Genomic DNA, 22,122 nt, shown 5'->3' on the forward strand with positions numbered 1-22,122 from the left:
ACACACTCGGATTGGCACGGTCTGGATCGGGCCCCGCTGCTGCCATGGGAACGCGGGGCCGCCCCCGCCGAGCATCACGTGACCGCACCCCCCGTTCCCGCGTCACGTGGGCGCGCCCGGCGGCTCCCGGAAGTGCGTCACGGGCTCGGGCCTGTCTCCGTTGTCGGCCCGCTCGGAACTTCGGCGCGGCACAAACAGACCGGAGCGGCGGGCGGGGCCGTGAGTGCGGGGCGGGCCGGGCCGGCCGGGCCGGGGCGGCGGGCGGGTGGGTCTGTGAGTGCGGGGTGGGCGGGTCTGTGAGTGCGGGGTGGGCCAGGCCGAGGCGGCGGAGGGGCCCCCGGGGCGGAGCGGGGTGAGGGCCGCGGCGGCGGGCAGGGCCCGGGGGCGGCGTGAGGCCGGGCTGCGGCCCGAGGGGCCCGGCGCGGCGGCGGGCGGCGGCGGCGGCCTAGGGCGGGCCGGAGGCGGGAGGGCGTGGGGACGGCAGGAGCTGCGGCGGCGGGCGCCGGGATCGGGGCGCGGCGGGACGGGTCGAGCGCGGCAGCCCCGGGCAGGAGCCGCCGTCGTGGCCTCGTGCTCTGCCCGCCCGGGGCAGCGCCGGGACCGCCCGTGCACGCGGGCCAGCCTCCGTCCTGCGCTCTCTCCCCGTGCCCGGGGCCGGGCAGCGGCGCAGGGCAGGCCGCGCGCCCACCGGCTGCTGTCTGCCCGCTCCCATCGCTGCCCCTGCCCGCGGCGGGGGCTGGAACCGGATGATCTTCAAGGTCCCCTTCCAACCCAAACCGTTCTGTGCTTCTGGATCTGTATTCCATATTCCCCAGACTGGGGAGCTGGGCCTGCTGGGCTCCCCACGCAGCTGCTTGCTGCTGTCACGGTGTGCTGGGGACGCGGTGATTTCCACACGCGTTGGAAACATTTTGTGTGGTAGTGCTGGATGGAGTAGCTGCCCCAAGGGGCTCTGTGCTCCACCTCTGTGTCAGGCACACCAAGGAACTGAAGTGAAAGATGGGTTTGAGCCTTGGGATTTCTGTCCCTCAGGGGAACAAGGAACAGAAGGTGGCAAAAATGCACATGAGAGATGTATTTCGGTTTTGGGACATGGAGGAGCCAAAAGTAAATGGAAGGATGAGGCTCGTGGGGTAGCCAACCTGTGCACCTAGCCCTGTAAAGGCCTGTGGGCGCTGATGGGGAGTGCAGCAGGCAAGAATCAGGGAGCCTCTTCCTGCCAGGTGCTAAATGTGCCCCAGACATGGGGTGCAAATTGCATCTCATCGTGCACCTTCTGCTGTCCTGCCCTGAGTGTTTACACCAGCACGGTCTGGTACTGCTGTGAGGAGAGGCGGCCCCTTCTACTTGGCCTCTTGCTCCCTCTCCTCTGGCCAGTGAAAATGTTTGTGCAGTCCCAGCACAAACGAGCTGGGTTGGGAAGCTGATGTGGGGCAAGACTTGGGAGAGAGCAGTTTTGCTCTGGCTGGTCTCTGGATCCCACAGCCACGCTGGTGCTCTCGCTGGCACAAAGGCAAGGGGAGCAGAGGACAGGGAAGCACCTCCTCCTCCAGCAACAGCATGGCTGGACTCCCCTGGCCTGGAGGATTGAGTAAGGGTTTGTAGGAGTGCCCAGCTCATCAGGTGCTTCCCAGAGGTTCATTTGGCATCCAGCCAGGGCAGCCTTTCGCCATCTCTCCCCTGCAGTGACTCCTGCTGTGCCAACAGGAGTGGTGCCAAAACCTCGGTGCCCCTGCGCACCCAGGGGCCAAACGTCCTTCCTGGATATGTGTTTCCTGGTGGCAGAGAGGCAGAAAGGCTCCCATTCACCTCTTCTAATCCCTGAATAACCTCTCCCAAAACCTCGAGGTGCCTGCAGTGGCCTCAGGCTGCCATCAGTCTGGCAGCTGGAATTGGGCAGAGCTCCAGCTCCCTTGATTCTTGCCTGCCATGAGGAATAACTGTCGGCAAAGGACCCGAGGGAGCAGAGCACTCAGTGAGGCATGAGAGCAGCAGGCTTCTCCTGGGAGCGTGACAAGCAGGCATGCAACCCTGTCTCTCCTGCTCACCTCTTCTTGGGTAGAGGCCTGTCCTTTCTCAGCCTCCAGGAACCCTCCTCAGGGGTCACACTGCCCAGTAGTTACCCTGTTCCACCCCGTTGGGAGTGCAGGAAGGAGGTGATGGAGCCTCACTTGGCCCTGCACAGAGCAGTCAGTGCTTCTTGTCTCCCATTCCTCCTGGGGTTTTCACCCGAGATGCAAAAGAAATACAGCAAAAAATGCTTTCCCATGTTTGCCAAGCCCAGGTTACCTTCTTCAGCACCAGGAAGCATCTGTAGCCAACCTGTTTGGTTATCTCTGGGGACTGGAGCTGAGTGGCAGCATGCAGCTGGCATCAGAGTCCCAGGCTGGCAAATCACAGCCACGTTCCCTGCTAGGGGGGCCCTTTCCCATTCCTTTTGCAGTTAGAAGTGCTTCTGCATCCCAGGGAGACGAAGCATGTGTAGCAGCTTGAGGGTGATGCTGCTGCCCTCCCACACTCTTTCAAGCTCTTTGGGACTGATGCTGGGCCCTTCTCAGCATCCCAGTCTCCAGGTGATTTTGGGTGGCAGGAGTTTGTGCCCGGTGGTTGGGCTGCTCTCAGCTTTTCACTTGTGGCTCTTGGTTGTGGGGACAGGTTGGCCCAAAGTGAAGGAGTTTGGGCACAGTGCCTGTTGTGGGACTGACTTTGCCAGAGCTGAGGGCAGGACAGGACTGCTTTTCTCTCTGGGGTCCCCATAGTCTGTGGCTACAACTCCACATTTGTGGCTACTTGTTGCTCCAAACATTTCTAGAACACAAATGCCCTGGCAACGTGGGGCGGCAGCACAGAGCTGGCAGTTTCCTCCCTCTGACTGAGCACCTCCCTCAGACGTGCCCCCCTGCCCCTGCTTGTGCCCATGTGGAGCGTGAGGTCAGTGCTGGGTACACGGGTGAAGGCAGAACAGGGTGTTCCCGAGGGCACGGCTTGCCTCCCTCAGTGAGAGGCTCAGTGGAGCTGGGCTAGACCGAGATGCCGCAGGGCTCAGCCCCGTGTCCTGAGATGGGAGCGGGGCCGTGGGAGGTGTGTGAATCAGCGCGCCGGGGGCTGCGGCAGGCACTCGGGGGTGGGCATGATCCTCGAGGCTGGGCCCATCTTCCTGCAGCAAACCCTGCAGGCTGGTGAGTGCTGCCAGGGCGTGCAGCCGGGGCAGCAAGGGAGGAAACCTTCCCAGCTCTCTGCTTTCACCACCTCCATGGAGGAACCTCGAGTGGGACTGTTTTCAGCGGGTTGTTCCAGCTCTTCTGTGTCCAAGCCGTGAACACCTGAGGGTGAAACTGCTGAGCGAAACAGACCAGTCCTTGGGCTGGCAGCTCCCAAACACCGCAGGGGAGCTGGCTTTGCAGGGAGAGCGTGTCTGAGGGGGCAGGGGTGAGCGCCCTGCGTGCCCTGCCCAGCCTGACCTATCCCTGGGGCACAAGGAGCAGAGGTGTCCTGTTTCCAGGCCAGGCCCCGCTGACGCTGTCTGTAAACTGGCTGGGAGATAAATATGCAAGGTGCAGTCATGCTGGTTAAGCTCCCAGCTGGTGGGCGAAGGGGGGAGGAGCCCTGCTTTTGCCAGGGAGCTTCGCTGTCATCTGTCACGGGAGATTGTCCCAGGGCCTGCTCCTGCTGCTCCCCTTTCTTCCTTCTTAGGGCGTTACTGGCTCCTGTTCTGGCCCTGCTACACGGGGGCACTGTTTGACTGAAATAGCTGTCACTCCAAACTGTGTTGCAGGCTGCCCTAGTTAACCCCAGAGGCTCAGTTTTGCAAATCCAGGTCTCCTCAGTGTGCAAGTGTCCTTGCCCTCAGCTGTGCCGCCGGGTGTTGTTACTGTCAGCGGCTTCTCTGGGCCAGAGTTGCTATAGTGGGGGCCATGAGCATGACAATTGCTTTCCAGGTTTTTAATGCGTGCCACATACAGAAGACCCCTGGTTGTATGTTGGGAGCTCTGACAGGCCCATGCTTTTGGCTGTAAGCATTGTAGCAGCTGTGATGAGGTAGGTTTCCTCACTGAGCCCTGCATGGGGCTTCCCATAAACACCGCAGTGAAAGTCGTGTGAGGGCACTGGCCCTGGGGCAAAGAGCAGATCCTGATGCTGTTGGGCCTTCTCCACCTGCTCCTACTGCCGCACTCGCTCTGTCCTCTTTTTAGGCCACTACTTCCTTGCCAGAGAGTTTGACCACAGAGAGTCGCCAAGATAGCTGGGCCAGGAAGAAAACGTCGCACCCCTGACCCAGACTCCATTACCGACCCCGGCGGGCCGTTTGTGTCCTCCAAACGGCTGAAAATGTCCAGCAGCACCAATGCCCCTGGCCAGAGGAGAGTGTCTCGGGGCTTGGATGATGCCGCCAACAAGAAGAAGCAGAAGGATCGAGCCAACCAGGAAAGCAAGGAAGGTGAGAGCCCCTCGGCAGCACTGTGGTGAGCAGGCCTGTGGTGTCTCGGCCCCGCAGCCTGGGAGCCTCGCAGCCATCTGCTGCAGGATAAGCAGATTTGACTAATCACTTCCTGCAGCTTATGGCAACCCTTGTGATGTGAGATCCTCTTCAACACAGTGTCCTCCCTGGACTTGTAGCCTCCTTCCTTTGGGTGCTGCCTAGCCCTAGTGATGAGAGGAAGATTGGGCCTTGTTAGCTAAAGTCTGGAGTTGGCCTTAGTGGTTGTTTCTAGGCTCTGCTTTTGATTGGGTGTGACCTGCCTTGATCCAGAGGGAGTGGGACTGAAGCCTGTGGGTGCTCTTGCAGCTGGAGGCAGTGCTGCTTCTTTCCCAACGGTTTGCTGAGGCCAGATGTTGTGAGGCGGAGACTGGGTGTGCGGGGCCTGCGGGTGGGGCTGGTGCTTTAGCTTCTGAGTCAGGGCAGGGTGTGGCTCAGGTGAAATAGTTGCTGTAGAGTAATTCTTTCTGTAACTACCGTGTATCCAATGACAAAAATGATGCTTCAGGTGCAGGGAGTGGCTGTGGGCCTGTGGCCCTGGAAAGCTGCTTGATTTCTGTGCCTGCTCCGTTATGACTGCTGTAACCTCAAAATCACAGGGTGTTTTGTAGGCCAAGGTAAATGAGTGCCTGCTGAGGTCTGTGCTGAAGCGGCCAGGCACAGTCCCTGATGGAATTCACATGGTGCAGAGCACAGCACTGCGCTGTCTCTCACGTGGGAGGTGTACTGTACCTGGAATGTGGGGGGGTTCCTTGGGGGCGGCCCTGCTGCCTCTGTCCCCTCTGTGCAGGGGTGGTGAGGAGCTGGAGCAAGCTGTAGATCCCTCAGGCAGTGCTGCCGCCGTGCTTCTCACAGTCAGCCCCGCCGGCACCTTTGCACCAGTGGCTGTGGTGGTCAGCAGAAGTTTCCTACTGGTTTATAGCCAGTCAAGGGAAGCAGTGACAGCTCTCTGAGCACTCTGGGGCGGAGACCACAGCTCCTGTTGCCACTGTTTCTCTGCTCCGAGAGAAGGTGCTGTTGCTTTGAGTCTCTTGCCTGGCAGAGCTCATGATCCTGCGGGGGTAGAGCAGGCCCTGAGACACTTCTGGGTGTCAGAGGTTATCCTGTGGGGAGCAGGGATTAGATGTCAGGTTGTTTTGGTTCCCCAGTCTGATCTGGAAGGAGGTTTTGGCTGTGGATGTTGGCAGCTTGTGCGGGAATGGAAATGTTAAAGTGCAGCTGGGCCACATGGTTCTCTGGTTACAGCAGAGTTGGTTTGAGCACAACCAAACACCAGGTTCTTTCTGTCAGATCAAGACAGGACCTGTCTGTACAGCTGGAGGCTGGGGCCTGGTGCACTGAGCTGGGCTCCACAGTGAGATGTGCCTCAAGGCAGCACTACCTGTATGATGCAGTACAGTGTTGTCCCCACTGTGATGCTGCTTAGACTGGTGATGTGGCCCAGAGCAGCTGTCCTGGGGCTGCAGGCAGGCTTCTGGGGAAGGAGAAGTGTGAGGAAGCGGTGGAGGGAAACGAGCAGCACATGCAGAAAAAGAGGCCTGCACACAGATTCAGGGGAGAACAAGGTGATGTGTGCAATTTTGAGTGCCAGGGTGCTGGCTCATGCTCTGAGGTGACAGAATGACAGACCTGCCTGCGCTCTGCTTCTCGCCCACCAGTGTCTCGCCCTGAGCTCGAGCAGGCTGAGACTGCCCAGGAGAAGGACTCAGAGGAGGGTAAGTCGAGGTGTGCTCCAGCTGTCAGTGCATGGCCATGGAGTGCCCTTGCCAAGGGATCTGAAGCTCTCACCTTGTCCTTGTCCAATGCTCTGGCATTGAGCAGAGCTAACCTGAGCACTCCCTTGCCTCAGCGTTTATCTTAACAAGGTGTGGCCTTCCCAGGGGTGGAGAAGGGTGCACGTGGTTGGGAAGGGCGGCCTGCAAGGAAGAGACCTTAGGCATGAGGCAGGCTGCTTCCAACTCAGGCGTCATGGTGCCACTGGGCACAGCCCTGGGACACCTTGCTGCTGACACCTGTCCTCCTTGTTTCTGAGCAGGACATTGTGCTGGGCTGGGAAGATCCCAAGCCATGTCACCCTGTGGGCAGGGTCAGCTGGTTTCTGTCTCAGTCCAGCCCGCTTTGAGGCCAGAGTAGACCATTCTCGTGCCACAGAGGGTAGAACAAAAGTGCTTGAAATCGAGGTGATTGAAATCACCTTTTTGCCTGGATGACTTCAGGGCATCACAAGGCCCCACCTGGAGCCTGGCAGGCACACAGTGGAAGTTCTACCTGCAGCAGGGTGTCACTGATGCACTGTTTTCTCCCCAGGTGCAGTGTGCTTGCCCAGCTGGCCAGCCTGCCCATGTTTCAGTCACGTTAGCAATGCTCACCTGGCAGGAGCACAGTGCTTTGGTGGTTGCAGCTGGGCTGCTTGGTTTGCATATGCAAAGGGGAAGAGGCAATTTCTGATTGTGGTCAGAGTCCGCTTTGAATCCCCCAGAGTAATTCTGTGGCTTCCTCGTTCCTTGAGAAAGCAATAATTGCTTTGTCGTTGGCAGGAGCCACCCCTTCTTCCCAGCTGCCACTGCTGCATGTGGCAATGCCAGGAGCAGGACTGCCTTTCTGATCTCTCTGGTTCCCACTGGGATTCACCTGCCCTGCCGCAACACATGCTCTTGTTTGTGGCCTGTCTGATGAGGGCAGGTCCCATTTAATTGGCATGATCTGTGTTCCCTGTGCTGACCTCCTTAACTGAGCGTGCGTTCAGACCTGCGTTCCCCAGCCAAGGAGTGGGCACTTCAGGCTCATACCCCAGCAAGTGGGTGACACTTCCCTCCCTTTTCCTAGAGCTGCTACTGGACTGGAAACAGAATGCCGATGAGATCATCGTCAAGTTGAACTTGGGCGGTGGAGCTCTGAAGGTGGAGGATGTACGTGCTGATTTCACCGATACAGACTGTGTGGTCAAACTACCAGGTATGGGAATGGAGCGACTGCTGCAGGCATTTCTCCACTGGGACTTGGCACAGCTCTGGGCCAACCACGGGGTTGATCCAGGCAGGCATCAAACTTTTCCCTCAGAGGCAATGCCCTGTTGTCAGCTGGCACAGCCTCAGCCAGCAGACAGGGCCCACAGGAGAGCATTCTAGAGCTGGGGAGGGCAGGAGCTACCCTCTGTGCCAAGGGAACAAGTGCCCACTGCTGCGCCGGTGTGTCTCTGTCCCCTGCTTGCTGGGATGAGTGAGTCAGCCCCGGGGTATCCTTTGGAAAAGCGACTGTGCCCCTGAGGGCAGGGAGGCACAGGCCTTCCCTCTGGGAAGGAGGCCAGCCAGATGTACAAAGCAAATTCAGGGAAGCTGGCTGGAGCCCTGGAAGGCTCCTGGGGTGTGGTGGCAGCTTGCCTGCAGCCTTCTTGGCTCTGAATGAGTGCTTCCTTCTTCCTGAGGGCAGGTGAAAGGGGGCTGTGGGTTAGGTGACAGCTGCCTGGATCGCTGCCTGAGGTACCCGTTCCCCTCTGTTTACAGATGGGCGCCAGTGGAGCTGCCAGTTCTTTGAGGAGATTGAGAGCTCCTGCAGCAAGATCCAGTGCAAGAAAGGCAACTTCCTGCAGCTTGTGCTTCAGAAGAAGATCCCACTCCATACCTGGTCTTCGCTTCTGGTGAGGAGGGGAGGATGTGCCTTTTCAGGGAGCTCATGGAGCCCTGGGGAGCTGGGGTGAGCGCTGAGCTCCCTGCTCTTGAGCCACCCAGGGGGAATGCAGGGCACATCCTGCATCCACAGATTGCATGAGCCAGCTACCTTTGTCTCTGGGAGGACTGTGTCTTTGTACTGCTGCTCTGCTTGCCACATAGTATCCAGGTTCTGGAGCAGAGTCTCGGTGCACTCTGGGAAGGGAGAGTGAGGGGCTGGCAGAGAGTGTGAAAGGTGCTGCTACCTAAATACCTTCCCGCTGTGCTGCACGGCTTTTTACAGAAAAGAAGAAAAGATGGATCCAAAGAGCTGGCCAAAGGGGCCACATGCTGGGAGAATGGGAAAGAGAAGGCTGCTACTGCAGAGCTGATCCCTGAAGAGCCGAGAGCTGAAGGCACAGAACCACCAAGATCCCGACGGGAGCCCTCCAACCCCAAGCGTGCTCCGGGAAGAAGCGAGGCCCTGGGAGGGAAAAGCCCAGCCAGCCCAGGGACACAGAGCGGCCCCAGCGCCAAGCGGGCAGTATACCTCAAAGTGGCTCCCACAGAGGAGGAGCCGAATGCCAGAGTCACTGGGAGCGCAGAGCCCAGCAAAGGGCACAGCGGGAGGGCCGGCAGCCGCCGCAACGGCAGAGCCAGCCAGGTCGATGCGCCCACAGCCCTGGCGGACGTTGCACTGCCACTGGAAAAGGTACCTTAGGACCTGGCAGGAAGGGGCACCCCTGCTCCCTCTTGCCTCTGTGCAGGGGATGCAGGACCTGTCCCTGCCGTTGAGATGGGCTCCAGGGTTCTGAGGGCTGATGTGAGGAACTGGCTGTGGTGGAGGAGAGGGTGAAGTGAGGGCCCTGCAGTTGCTGAGCTGTGGTGCTAATGGAACTGAGCTGGGCATGGGGTGTGTGGAGCTGTGCCTGCCTGGCTAGCAGGAGCCACGGGGGGTGGGCCAGGGCAGCTCAAAGGTGATGATGTTGTGTTTCACTGTCTCCTTCTGTATTGCAAGGCTGCGGTTTTGGCCAAGGAGACCGTTCCAGTGGAGATGCCACCTCTTGCAGCTACCACGGAGGTGTTCCCCCACCATGTTGCTACCTGTGTGGAGAAGAGAGTCCTGCAGCCAGGCAGCCCTGCCGAGCCCTTGCGGGGCCGGGACTGCACGCCTGTCCTGGGAGAGAGCTCTAAGGCTGTTCCAGTGGCCTCCCCTCCCCTAGGCAGAGACGGTGAGAAGAGGGATTGGTCCAAGGATGATGTGGCTCTGGAAGCAGCAGCTGATGGTGAGTAGCCAGAGCCCATGGGGGGAGCCTGGTCAGGAAGGTCTATCTGTTCAGGACCTCTCCTGGGTCAGCTTGCATCACTGTCTCAGCATGCAAGGAAGGTAACATCTCTCTCCTCGACTTTCCTTGATTAGAGCCAGAGCCTTTTGTGAGCCTGAGCTTTGTCAAGAATGACTCATATGAGAAGGGCAATGATCTGGTGGTGGTGCATGTCTATGTGAAGGAGATCCACAAGGAGACATCCAAAGTGTTGTTCCGGGAACAAGACTTCACACTGGTGTTCCAGACGAGGTACAAGTTTGCCTCGGGATAATGCCAGGCTGCTGCAGATTTCTTGGTTGTGGCTGGCTACTTGTTTGTTCACCTCTACACACTTCCAATTTCTCTGCAGTGACACAAACTTCCTTCGTCTCCATCCTGGCTGTGGGCCTCATACGGTGTTCCGGTGGCAGGTGAAGCTCAGGTATGGTTCCTGTCCTTCTAATCCACAAGAGGGTGAGGGAGCTGAGAGTGCAGAGCTGAAGCAGGAGCAGGAGCCAGTCCCAGCTGGTGGTTCTGTGCAGGGAATGCTCATTTCTGCACCTGGAGTTTTCCCTTACATCATGTTACACTAATGCCCCAAGTCTGGATTGCCTTGGCTGTGTGCTGGTTCAAAGGGAAGGAAATCCCAGTGTCTCCTTGGCTGCGATTCCCTCCCTACATGTTCTAGAGCTCTTGGGGACAGAACCAGACCAGCCAGTGTGTGCTCTGGAATGTATGTGCAGCAGGAGAGGGCATGTGGAGCCAAGCAGAATGGGTCTGTCAGGAAAGGGGCCCTCTGTGTACTCAGTGAGGCCAGGCTCAAGGGTTTCCACCCTGCTTTGCCACAGCTGTCTCAGGATCAGTGCTAGCACTCCATGCCTGGACGCCATGGCTTTGCCTTGCAAAGGTTTTGACAGGTCTGAGGCTGCTGTGGGATCTGGGGCATCCCTGACTTGCTGCATGTCTTGCAGGAACCTTATTGAGCCGGATCAGTGCATATACAACTTCACGGTGTCTCGCATCGATGTCTGCCTGAAGAAACGCCATAGCCAGCGCTGGGGGGGGCTGGAGGCTCCAGCCACACGAGGTCTGCACCCTGCCTTGTCCTGCCTGCCACCCCAGTGGGGCACGGGCTCTCCTCACCGCCGGCAGCTGCCGGTTGGTGCTGGATCCTCCAGCATGGGGTTATGGGGAAGGAGAGGGGCTGAGTGAGTGCAGGTAGGAGGGGTGTGGGGCAGGGCGAGCCCAGTGGTAGGGGAAAGGCACTGCTGTTCCCATTGCTCATGGGATACAGGGGTGGGAGAGAGCCTGTGTGCGAGCATGGACCAAGCAGCTCAGCCCTGCCATGGGCAGCGCATGGTGCTGCTAACCACAGGCCCACCCTTCCCCCTTTTTAAGGTGCAGTGGGTGGTGCAAAGGTTGCCATGCCTACAGGCCCTACCCCTCTGGATAAGAACCCTCCGGGCAGTAACCAACACCCCCTGTCCAGCAAGGAAGAGGCCCGAACCAGTGACAAAGAGAAGCCACGTGTGGAAGATGGGGGTCTGGATGGTGTGGCAGCCCGTACGGCCCCAGAGCACGTGGCAGTGAAACAAGAGCCACACATCCCATCGGTGAGTGGGGCCACACTGAATCTGAGCTGGGTGGAGAAAAGAGGGATCCCACCTCCATAGTGTCACTCTGGAGACTGGCAAAGTATTCCTGGAGGAGGAGGTGTTACTCAGTCATGGTTGGCAGGATTAGGGGCAGTGGTTGGCCTGTCTATCCTAGTCCTGGTGGGAGATAGTGTGATGGCTCCAGCCATCTCTGAGGGGTTTCTTGGGCTTTTGGGTTCCTGTGGTGTTCCCAGAGAGACCTCTTGGGCACAGCACCCTGACACCTGCCTCTGCTTGGCAGCCTAAACCAACGTGCATGGTGCCACCGATGACACACAGCCCGGTGAGTGCTGAGAGCGTGGAGGATGATGAGGATGAGGATGAGAAGAAGAAGGTCTGCCTGCCTGGCTTCACAGGGCTGGTGAACCTGGGCAACACCTGCTTCATGAACAGTGTCATCCAGTCCCTGTCCAACACCCGGGAGCTGCGTGACTACTTCCATGGTGAGCCCATGTCAGGAGCCCAGCAGGGCCTGGCCACTCAAACGGTGCGCCCTCACTCCTGCATCTCTTACAGATCGGTCCTTTGAGTCGGAAATCAACTACAACAACCCTCTGGGGACGGGGGGACGCCTGGCCATCGGCTTTGCCATGCTGCTTCGGGCGCTGTGGAAGGGCACACACCATGCTTTCCAGCCCTCTAAACTGAAGGTAGGGCTGCTGGCACCAGCACTCCACAGCTTCTGTGAGTCCCCAGCACTCCTGTGTGGGCACCTGCCTGCCCTGCTAGTACCACGGAGAGGTGGGTGGGTGTGGGTGGGTGCAGGCCACAGAGGTGGGTTTGTGCATGGTGCAGGCAGTGCTGCTGGGGGGCTGCTGGCCCTGACTGCTGTGCTCCCTGCAGGCAATTGTGGCCAGCAAGGCCAGCCAGTTCACTGGCTATGCCCAGCACGATGCTCAGGAGTTCATGGCCTTCCTGCTCGATGGCCTGCACGAGGACCTCAACCGCATCCAGAATAAGCCCTACACAGAGACTGTTGACTCGGATGGGAGGCCCGATGAGGTGAGGATGTCCCTCCCCAAAGCCATGGGAGAGAAGCCTGGGTAGTTTAGTGAGGTGCTGAACCCCTTCTCCCCACAGGTGGTAGCTGAGGAGGCTTGGCAGCGACACAAGATGAGAAATGACTCGTTTATAGTAGACCTCTTCCAGGGCCAGTACAAATCCAAGCTGGTGTGCCCAGTATGTTCCAAGGTAGGGCAGCCCCGGATGTTCTGTCCCTGTCCATGCTGTGCCAGCAGCAGGCTCCTGACCCTCAGAGAGCACAGGGCAAGGCTGGATCTCAGATCCACTGAATGTACTGCCCCACTGATCTCAGCCACAAGCACTTCCCGTAACTGAGTGTGCTTTTGCATCTGCAGGTGTCTATCACTTTTGATCCCTTCCTGTACCTCCCCGTGCCGCTCCCCCAGAAGCAAAAGGTGCTGACTGTCTACTACTTTGCAAAAGAGCCACACAAGAAGCCCATCAAGGTAAAGGACACCACCTACCCTGGGGAGGGAGCCTGAGGGGGCTCCTGGAGGTGCCCCAGGCATCTGGTCATGTGCCAGCAGGCTAAGCCTTGTGTTAAGTAAGGGCCCGCATGCCTTGGTGTGGTGTGACTGATGTGGCACTTTCTGGTGGCAGTTCCTCGTGAGTATCAGCAAGGAGAACTCCAGTGCGATGGAGGTGCTCGAGTCAGTGGGCCACAGTGTGCGTGTGAAACCAGAGAACCTGCGCCTGGCAGAGGTGAGAGTGCTCAATCTGGGGAGCAGGCCATGGGCTGCTCTTGTGGGTGTCCTGGCTCCCACAGCCCTTCAGGGAGTACAGCCACTGACAGTCACTTGCCTGTATCCAATATGTCTGTGGGATGGATTTTGTCCATGGGTGGCAGTGTCATGGGCAGGGTGCTGCCAGGCAGATCCCTGCTCCGGAGGGCTGGTCAGCTGCAGTAGGGCATGGGATGTCCCTCTTTCCCTGGTGAGGTGGTGAGCTGAGCACAGCATCTCTGAGCTGCTGCTGTTCCTACAGCTCACTGTGGGGCTGAGATCTGTGGCTGGCTGAGGAGAGGATGTGTGGGGCAGCCCTCACACGGCCACGCTCCACTGGTTTCCTGGCAGGTGATCAAGAATCACTTCCACCGCATGTTCCTGCCGTCCAACTCGCTAGACATGGTCTTGCCGACAGACCTGCTGCTCTGCTTTGAGGTGCTGTCCCCAGAGCTGGCCAAGGAGCGGGTGGTGGAGCTCCAGGTCCAGCAGGTAAGAGGGGATGTTGGGACTACTGGGAGGCATGCAGGGAGGCTGAGCCACAAGTGGGACTGAGCAGGAAGGGCAGAGCTGCACACAAGGGTGACTAGCTGCAGCAAGAACGGATGCCTACTGAGCTACCTTGTCCTGCCCTGATGCCCTTCCCTGTCCGATGGGTCCTCTCTCCTGCAGCGTCCACAGGTGCCCAGCGGCCCCGTCGCCAAGTGCGCAGCCTGCCAGAAGAAGCAGCTGCCGGAGGATGAGAAACTCAGGCGCTGCACGAGGTGCTATCGAGTCGGTTACTGCAATGTGTAAGTTGGCTTGGTGCCTGGCAGGGCAGGGGAGGGTCTCCTGCTCTGAAAGGCTGGATGGGAGAGCTCAGGCTAATGGGAGAAAGTGGGATGGGTCTGGCCTTCAGGAGGGAGCCAGGTGGGCTTGCGGTGCTCCCCTTGTCCCTAGGGCACTCCTTTTGGCCCTGCCCTGCTCCTGCCTGTGCTGGTCACAGCTGCTGGGTTCAGCAGGGGCCATATGTGTTACAGGGCATGTCAGAAAACACACTGGCCAGACCACAAGGCTTCGTGCCGACCTGAAAACATCGGTTTCCCCTTCCTCATCAGCGTGCCGGAGTCCCGCCTCACCTACGCCCGCCTGGCCCAGCTGCTGGAGGGCTATGCAAGGTGAGAGTCCAGGGTAGAAAGGTGCTTCTGCCCTGGAACTGAGCTCAGCCCTGTGCCTGGCCAGCTCTAACTCCCACCTCCTTGCCCAGGTACTCAGTCAGCGTGTTCCAGCCTCCGTTCCAGCTGGGACGGATGTCACCGGAGCAGGGGCTGCAGCCTCTGCACTCAGACAAGCTGGAGCCCCTGGCCAAGAGCAGCTGTGCAGCAGCCACCTCTGCCCCCGACCTGGGGGAGGGGGACAGGGCTTCCAGCCTCCTGCAGGAGCCCCCACTCTCACCAGCTGTGCCTGAGCTGCACCCGGAGATGGGGGACACCGGCACTGTCCGAAGCAAGGTCCTGACAGCCAGGAGTTCCCTGATGAGCTTGGATTCAGGCTTCTCTGAGCACATGGAGTCACAGGGTGACAGCTGTTGTGAGAAAGAGCCGTCCTATGAGAGAGCCATCAAGCCAGAAGGTAAGAGGTGCTGCAGTGCTAACTGTGTCTGTGCCAGGAGCCCAGGCAATTCTCCCTCCTTGGGGTGACCTCCCGCCACAGCATTCGTTCTCCTCTTGAGAGCTTGCTCTGGAGACTCCTGGGGATGCAAATGAGACCATGGGAGCTGTATTTTGACAGTGTTGCCTCACCTGAAATGCCTGCCTGCCCACGCTCTGCCTTGCCCTGGCAAGGTGCAGGGACTAGAGCAGAGACCTGATGAGGAGAGAGGCTGGAGCACTGTGTTGCTGTGGGAGGGGTGGGAAGGCAGGGGCTGGCAGAAATCTCAAGTCCCGTGGGAGCAGGGCAGAGCTGGTGCGGGCTGTGAGCCCCTCGGGGCTGTGAGCAAAGCACTTCCCTCGCTCTGACTCAGCTGCATGGGACCAGCCTCTCGCGCTCGGCTGCCTGGCTGTCACGTTTCCAGACACTCATCTCAGGATGGCAGCAATGTGCAGTGAAGGGGCAAGGCAGGCAGAGGAGCACAGCTTGCCAGGGGCAGGCGCCTGCTAAAAATAGTCAAGGACACGGGGCACGTGGTTGTGTCCCTTCAAGGCCGTAGCATGTGAGGTGGGGGTGGGGGCACTGCAAATTCTTGGCCCCTACGCAGGGCAGACAGGCAGTGCCACCACAGATCTGTCCCTGCCTGTTCACAGCTGCCATCCCTGGGTACCAACACACTCCAGACTCGCTGAGTGCCCGCGCCACACAGTTCTACATCAATAAGATCGACGCTGCCAACCGAGAGTACAAGCTGGAAGATAAAGGTGAGCCCTGGAAAGCGCCGCCTTCATCCCTTCACACCTTATATGGGTGTGCCTGGCCACAGTGCCACAGCTTGCCTGGCACAAGGTGAACCCAGGTGTGATGGTGGCCCAGACCGGACAGTGAAAGCTGCATCTGACACGGGGGAGGGAAGGGCTCTGCTGCACACAGCCTCTGCCTGGAAGCTCTTTTTGGGCATGACGTTCCTGCTTTCCTCAGCAAATAGGTCAATTCCTTCCAATCTCCTGTATCCGCAGGGGGTCTGTGATCTCCAGGTCACCTCTTGTCTGAGTGGGATGCCCACACCCAGTGCTGGTTGTGTGGGTGCTGCTGATGAGAGGGGCTGTGCCAGCTTTGTGGCCTGCTGGCCAAGGGGATCTGCTGCCCTGGCATGGTGAACCTGGCTGGGAAACACCACCCTTTCTGGCAGCACTGTGTGATCTCTGTGTATTGAGCTGGAATGGACAAGACTGCTCCAAGCCCCAGAAAGGTGGCCTAGTCCAGCCTGGTAGGGCCAGGTGTGTGAGATCTGTGCCCCTTCTCAGGTGACACACCCCTGGAGCTGACAGACAACTGCTCCCTCGCCCTGGTGTGGAAGAACAATGAGCGCCTGAAGGAGTTTGTGTTGGTGGAATCCAAGGAGTTGGAGTGTGTGGAGGACCCAGGCTCAGCCAGTGAAGCAGCCCGGGCTGGTCACTTCACCCTGGAGCAGTGCCTCAATCTCTTCACTAAGCCCGAAGTCCTGGCCCCAGAGGAAGCATGGTGAGGAAGGCAGCAGGGTGGGTTCCAGCCCACAGGCCCAGGGAGCAGTGGGGGTTTCCCAGGAGCTGCTCGGGCCTGCATGCTGTTTCTTCTGGCAGCCGGGAACGCTGGGCTGACCTTCCCTGTGCACTGGGGAGGGCGGCCATAAGCCAGCAGGGAGCAGTGCCAGCACTCTGCAGGATTGTGCTGCCCTGCCTTTTGGTGGAGGAGGCTGAACTCTCCTGCATCCCCTCTGCCAGCCCCACTTGTGGGGACCCTGGGGCTGGGCTGTGCTGCGAGGCCTCCCCATGCCGGTAACGAGCACACTCTTCCTCCAGGTACTGCCCCAAGTGCAAGCAGCACCGCGAGGCCTCCAAGCAGCTGATGCTGTGGCGGCTTCCCAACGTCCTCATCATCCAGCTCAAGCGCTTCTCCTTCCGCAGCTTTATTTGGAGGGACAAGATCAATGACATGGTGGACTTCCCTGTCCGGTGAGAGCCTGGGGGATGAAGTGGGCACTGCCTGTGCTGACCTGCAGCGTGTCCTCTCCCTACCTAACGCTGATCACCCCTGACTGTCCCTGTGTCTCCCCCCAGGAGCCTGGACCTGAGCAAGTTCTGCATCGGCCGGAAGGGCGAGCAGCAACTGCCCATGTATGACCTGTATGCTGTGATCAACCACTACGGAGGCATGATTGGGGGGCACTACACGGCGTACGCCCGCCTACCCAACGACAAGAACAGCCAGCGCAGCGACGTAGGTGAGGATCTGCCACCGTCACCACCCCGCTGCTGCTGCAGCCGTGATCTGTCTGTTGGATTAACCCTTCTCTCCTCTCAGGCTGGCGGCTCTTTGACGACAGCACAGTCACCACTGTGGATGAGAGCCAGGTGGTGACCAGATATGCATATGTCCTCTTCTACCGCCGGAGGAACTCTCCTGTGGAGAGACCCCTGCCAGGGCACCCCTCAGACCACCGCACTGAGCGCACCCCGTCTGCCGAAGCTGCTGCCAGCCAGGTGAGCATTCGTGTCCCTTTTGACACTGTTTGAGCCACAGAGCCTTGAAACGTGCCCAGGTGCCCACGTGCAGGGCCTGGCCCGTCTCTGCCTGCACCCACAGAGCCTTGGCACAGCTGTGGTGTAGTGCCTGCACCCCTTTGGTACCAAAGAGCTCGCACCAGCCAGGCGTTGGAGCCTGTCTTGCCTTGTTCTTGCTGTGAGCTTGGGACAGTCCCTGTCCTGACAGATCACGGGAGAGCTGGTTCCCGTCATCAGAGTGGGAGTGCTGGTGGGAGGGCATTGGAAGAGGCAGAAAGGGCCCAGCCTTGCCATGGTCTGCACTGAAGGAGGGTTGTGAGCAGTGCAGTTAGGTGCTGGCTGTGGCAGGGAGCAATGAGAACCTGCCCTCCACAGCTGCTTTCGAGGCAGGGTGGGGGACGCTTTGTGCTGGGGCCCAGCTCGGGGCCAAGCTAGGTGCAAAAAAGGCAAATGCCAGCGCTGAGCCAGAGGCCTGGCAGCCTTCACAGGGTGCTGGAGAGAAACCTGCCAGAGCAAACTCTGTTGCTGGGTGGCCTGGGAGGGAGGGGAGGAGGGAGGGAGTGGAGGTGAGCCAGACGGCAGGGTGCTCTCGACATGCAGTCGAGAGCGGGGAATGGTTGGGCTGATCTTTGTGTGAATGTCAGAAAGAAAGGCCCAGGCTGGGGCACAGTACAGTGCCCACCTGGGCAGTCCCCCCGCATCATTGTGCTGCAGACTGTCCTTCTGTGCTCGGCACTCCTGTGGCCTCACAGGGTCTGAGGACAGCGCTCAGCTCATCTCTGGCATGACTGCACGTGTGTGCCCTGAGGAGCCCTTCTGGCCTGGCTTCCCTGTCTGTCTGGCTCATACAGCCCTTGGCCTGGTGGTGGTTAAGACATCTTGGCTCTTGCCCTCTCACCTGGGGACAGGAGCCACGTGTCCCTGAGGCCAGGGGGGCTGTCTGGCATGTTTGGTGTCCACCTGCCCGGGCTGTTCTTGTCCTGGGGGACTGCACATGTCCTGGAGCAGCTGTATTCTCTGGGGGTGGCCTGAGCAACAGGAGAGCTGTGCTGCTCCTCGCACACCAGCGGTGGGAGCCTTCAGGGGCCCAGTTAGCAGTGAGGCTCACTGTATGCCCTGTGGCACTGGGGTTCATCGGGTCCCTTCGTGGTAGTGGGGCTCATTGGACCCCTGGCAGCGTTGGATCCCCTGCAGCAATGGGATGCATTGGATCCTGCCGGGGCTCAGCAGGTCCCTGAGCACCTTGGACCACCTGGACCCTCCCAGGCACCGGGTGCCCTCCAAAGGCCTGCGCCCTGACTGCCTGCTCTGCATGATCCCAATCACCGGCATGAAGGGCCAAGCTGTGACTGGCTGCCTGTGGATAATCGTCCTGGAAGCTGGGCTACAGTTGGTTGTCAGAGCATTCCCACCCACCAAAGCAGAGCTGTGACTGGCTGTGCTGTGACTGCGCCTCCTGCTCCTGCTGCCCCAGCTGGCTCTGGATTGGCTGTCATCTGAAAGATCCTGTTGGGATCACAGAAGCTGGGTTGTGATTGGCTGCTACCTGCTCCCTTGCCACCTGGACCCACCAATACAAGTGCATCTGCTCCACTGGGATCCAGCTGCCTGCTTCATTCCCTGCAGTCCCATGAAGACCCTGCCCGGCAGCTGCCCATGTTCCCTCCTGTAGAGCCACACACCGGAGCCCCACACACCGGAGACCCTGAAGAGCCGTGGGGGCGGGCGTGACCGCGACGGTGCTGCATGGGGAGGCGGGCTGGCTGGGCACGGGGCTGGGCTTGCAGGCAGTTGCCTGCCCCAGGGGATGGAGAGGGGTGTTGCCCGTTGTGTTCTCCAAGTGCTGACGCAGGTTTCCACATCGCAGGCTTCTCTGATCTGGCAGGAACTGGAGGCTGAAGAACAAGAGCTGCAGCTTGAGGCACCCCAAAGGCCTGCAAGAAACTCCTGGAGGCCCCGTGGCCAGAAGCGGAGTCCGGGCACCCCCCAGCACCCTGACGAAGGCTGCGTCAGATACTTTGTCCTGGCCACCACGGCCGCAATTGTGGCTCTCTTCCTGAACGTCTTCTACCCGCTCATTTACCAGCCCCGCTGGAGATAGGCACAGGCGCGTGGCCAGTTGCGCGAGCAGGGCCGCCAGGGCACGCGCCGTCCTAGGACGCTACGCGACCAAGACATCGGGCAGCAGGACAGAAACCTCCGGGAAGGACTAGCCAAGGGAAGCATGGGGCCGTCGGCTCCTGCCTGTCTGCTCTGGCATCTTCTGTGCCAGCTGGCAGGGCTGTGTGGCCAGCCCGCTGCCTTGCCAAGGCGCAGCCTAGAACCAGGAGCTCCTCTGCCCTCCTTTACTGGGTGTGGGATGGACCTCATGGCTACCTGCTGCACAGGAAGGGACATTGTTGCTGCAACGCAGCTGGGACCTGGGAGCCTCATGGGCACATCAACTATCTCTGCTTGGCTCCCAAGAAGGAAGCAAAGACCTGCCAGAAGGCTGCAGCAAGGGCAGGATGCCCTGACATGGGTCCTGGCTGGCCGCTTCTCTCAACTGTGCTGCTGCAGGAGTCTTGAGTTCCCTCTGGGCTGGCACAACCTGTGGCTCCTTGGCCAGCCCAGTCTGTCCTGCCAGCCTCCCACTGAGTCTTCTGGTGCCAGCTGCCTGTGCACCAGGAGTTGTGTGCACTGCACTCCTGTGCTGGGGCTGAATGGGCTTGTCACTGAGGGCTTTTGTGCTTCCCTGCTCAGCCCCGGACAGCTGCTGGGGAGGGAGCCTGGCAATCTGGACTGGGGTGCCCATGGTGAGCACCTACCTCTGGGCTGTTGGCTCCCATGAGTCCTTGGTGCTGTGGGCTGGCAGCATTTGGGGACGTTGGTCTCTTTGGGGCGAGTGCGATGCAGCCCCTCATTTGTCAGGGGACTGGCTGCCCATGCTGCAGGAGAGGCGTGGGGTTGGGGAGCACAGGTAGGACCTTGGTGCGTTAATAAAACCAGGTTTTTCAAAGAGATGCAGCATCCCTGTCCTGTGTGCTGGAACTCTCACACAGAGGCAGGGACCCTGCACTGGGGTCACCTGAGGCCACTCTGTGGCCCAGCTGGCACCAGGACTGTTCCTTGTGTTGTGCTGGGTGCCTGGTGCACCCTGTGTGGCAGCAGGCTCAAGGGAAAGCTCTGCCTGCCAGTGCCATGAGGCACAAGCTGGGCTCTGGTCCCAGCTGTGGGGCGGTAGCCCTGTGGGACACGTGCGGGGCGTGGGGTGCCCAGCGGGGCCGGCAACAGGCGCTTCCCTGGGGCTGGAGCATGGGCTGCAGCTTCAGCGGTGTCTGACATTGAGACGTGTTGCCCTTGGCTCAGCGTGGCTCAGACAGCTCTGGCATATTTGGGTGTGCAGGGTGACTTCAGAGCCCTGTGACTTTCTTTTCCATCTCTGCTGCTGTCCTGGCAGTGCCCTTGGCTGGCTTGGGAAGGATGCTTGGCAGGGAAGGGGTTCACCTGTGTTTTAGGTTGAGGGCTTGAGCTGGACTCCCCCCACCTCTGTCCCACACCCCTCCTCCACATGTGCCGTGGTTTATTCCCCGCCCAAGCAGGTCCCAGCCGGGGAGCCCCGGCAGGGCTGTGCCGTGGTCATGAGGTGCCTGTCCTGGAACAGTCGCCTCATTGTCTGCAGCCCTGGGTCTCAGCGGTTTCCCCCGCTCGCCCACGGTGCTGGCCTCGTGGGGCTGAGTCAGTGCCCGGCGCCGGTGGGCTGACCTCTGCTCTGCCTGGCGCTGGCGCCACGGGGTTGGGGCCCACAAGCTGCTGCCTGCACCTGCCTGCCCTCACCAGCGGTGGGTGGCCCCCGGCAAGGCCTGAAAAGGTACTCTCAGCCCCAGAAATCCCCTCTGGTCCTGTGCTGTTCCTCAGGCCCCCGGCAGGCACTGGCAGCCTGCCCATGTCCCCTCTCTGCTGCCTGTGCTAAGCTGTGGGGCTCTGCTCCGACCGGTGCTGGCTACAGCAGCCCTGGGGCAGGATTGTGCTGCAGCCTGGCTCTCCTTGGGTGGGCAGGTTGGGGCTGCCTCCAGGGGCCCTGGGCGTGCTGCTCCCCCTTGCCCTGCTGTGAGGGAGCTGCTGCACTCCAAACCCACAGCTGCACATGCTGCATGGGATCTGTACCCTGAGGGGCTGTGTTCCCCCAGGCACCCCTCCAGCCCCCGGGAGCAGGGAGGGAGATGGGTGGGTAGGGCGCAAGTCTCCCTCTCCTGACCTTAGTTGTTTCCCTCTCGTGGCCCTGGTCGTCTCCCTCTCATGCCCACCTTCTGCTTGCAGGGACTGCCCCCGGTGCCATTCGGATCCGGCCTGGCCCCCGAAGGAGCCCCGCCGCTGGCTGCGGAAGGCCTCCCTGAGCGCTTCGCCAGCCCCACCGAGCGCCCGGCCCCCTCCTACAGCAGCATGGAAGAAGTCGACTAGGGTGTCACGGGGTGCCTGCCCCGGGGGTGTGGGCTGGGCCAGGCACTGGGGGGTGGGGGGACGGGGGGAGGTCGGGGTTTGTCCTGCGCTCATTAAACTCGCTGAATTCCACTTGCCTCTGCTGCCTGCTGTCCCCTGGGCCCTCTGTTCCCTGGCAAGGTCCCCTTCCTCCCCCCCTTCCCCCACGGCACCATCTCCCCAGTGTGCTGTTGACACTGCCAGCACCCTGCTGCTCCAGGTGCCCTTGTGCTCTATATCCCCTCGTGTGACTTGGTGGTCGTGGTCCCCTAATGTCCCACAGGGACCAGTGTTTCTTGGTGCCCCCCCACCGCTGGCTGCACTCTACAGCAGGGGAGTGACAGTGTCTTCTGGTGCCTGCTGCCTCCCTGCCGCTGACTGCACCCTGTTGTCTGGTTTCCCCTGGTGCGATCTTGCCGCCTTAGTGCCTGGTGTCCCCTGCTGTGCCCTAGTGCTGGTGTAGCGGGACTTGTTAGTCCTGTTGGTCCAGTGCCTGGTGTGTACTGGAGTGCTCTGTCCTCTATTCTTCCCTGCACTGTGTCTTGTTGCGTGCTGTCCCTCGTGCCCCCCTCCCCGGCGTCCCCTGGTGTGCCTTATTGCCTGCTGTCCCTAGCGTCCCGCTCCCCGCTGTTTCCCGCCGTCCCTAGTGCCCGCTGTACCC

General features: G+C 60.3%; 1 protein-coding gene across 9 annotated transcripts; it reads left to right on the forward strand.

Annotated features, from left to right (window-relative positions):
* Positions 1 to 105: 105 nt before the first annotated feature.
* On the forward strand, positions 106 to 21,541 carry USP19 (ubiquitin specific peptidase 19). 9 transcript variants are annotated; one of them, XM_027882272.1, is made up of 28 exons: positions 122 to 219; positions 3,939 to 4,038; positions 4,194 to 4,438; positions 6,136 to 6,192; positions 7,304 to 7,432; positions 7,981 to 8,114; positions 8,429 to 8,836; positions 9,143 to 9,410; positions 9,545 to 9,701; positions 9,802 to 9,873; positions 10,403 to 10,518; positions 10,836 to 11,044; positions 11,328 to 11,529; positions 11,603 to 11,736; positions 11,930 to 12,088; positions 12,167 to 12,277; positions 12,445 to 12,555; positions 12,710 to 12,811; positions 13,183 to 13,323; positions 13,504 to 13,622; positions 13,851 to 13,988; positions 14,078 to 14,442; positions 15,114 to 15,224; positions 15,768 to 15,984; positions 16,302 to 16,454; positions 16,560 to 16,723; positions 16,804 to 16,982; positions 21,303 to 21,541. In XM_027882272.1, exons 3-28 carry the CDS (start codon positions 4,330 to 4,332, stop codon positions 21,441 to 21,443), a joined length of 4,206 nt encoding a protein of 1,401 aa, XP_027738073.1. In that variant the 5' UTR covers positions 122 to 219; positions 3,939 to 4,038; positions 4,194 to 4,329; the 3' UTR covers positions 21,444 to 21,541. The 9 variants fall into 9 exon arrangements, with proteins under 9 accessions (XP_027738065.1, XP_027738073.1, XP_027738072.1 ...); XM_027882271.1 differs by having other exon boundaries at positions 10,830 to 11,044; positions 21,303 to 21,540; XM_027882268.1 differs by lacking the exon at positions 21,303 to 21,541 and adding an exon at positions 18,889 to 20,003 and having other exon boundaries at positions 10,830 to 11,044.
* The last annotated feature ends 581 nt before the right edge of the window (positions 21,542 to 22,122 follow it).

This window comes from Empidonax traillii, unplaced genomic scaffold, assembly GCF_003031625.1.
Source record: "Empidonax traillii isolate 1590-97213 ecotype Southwest subspecies unplaced genomic scaffold, ASM303162v1 scaffold104:size2570737, whole genome shotgun sequence".
NCBI lineage: Eukaryota > Metazoa > Chordata > Aves > Passeriformes > Tyrannidae > Empidonax > Empidonax traillii.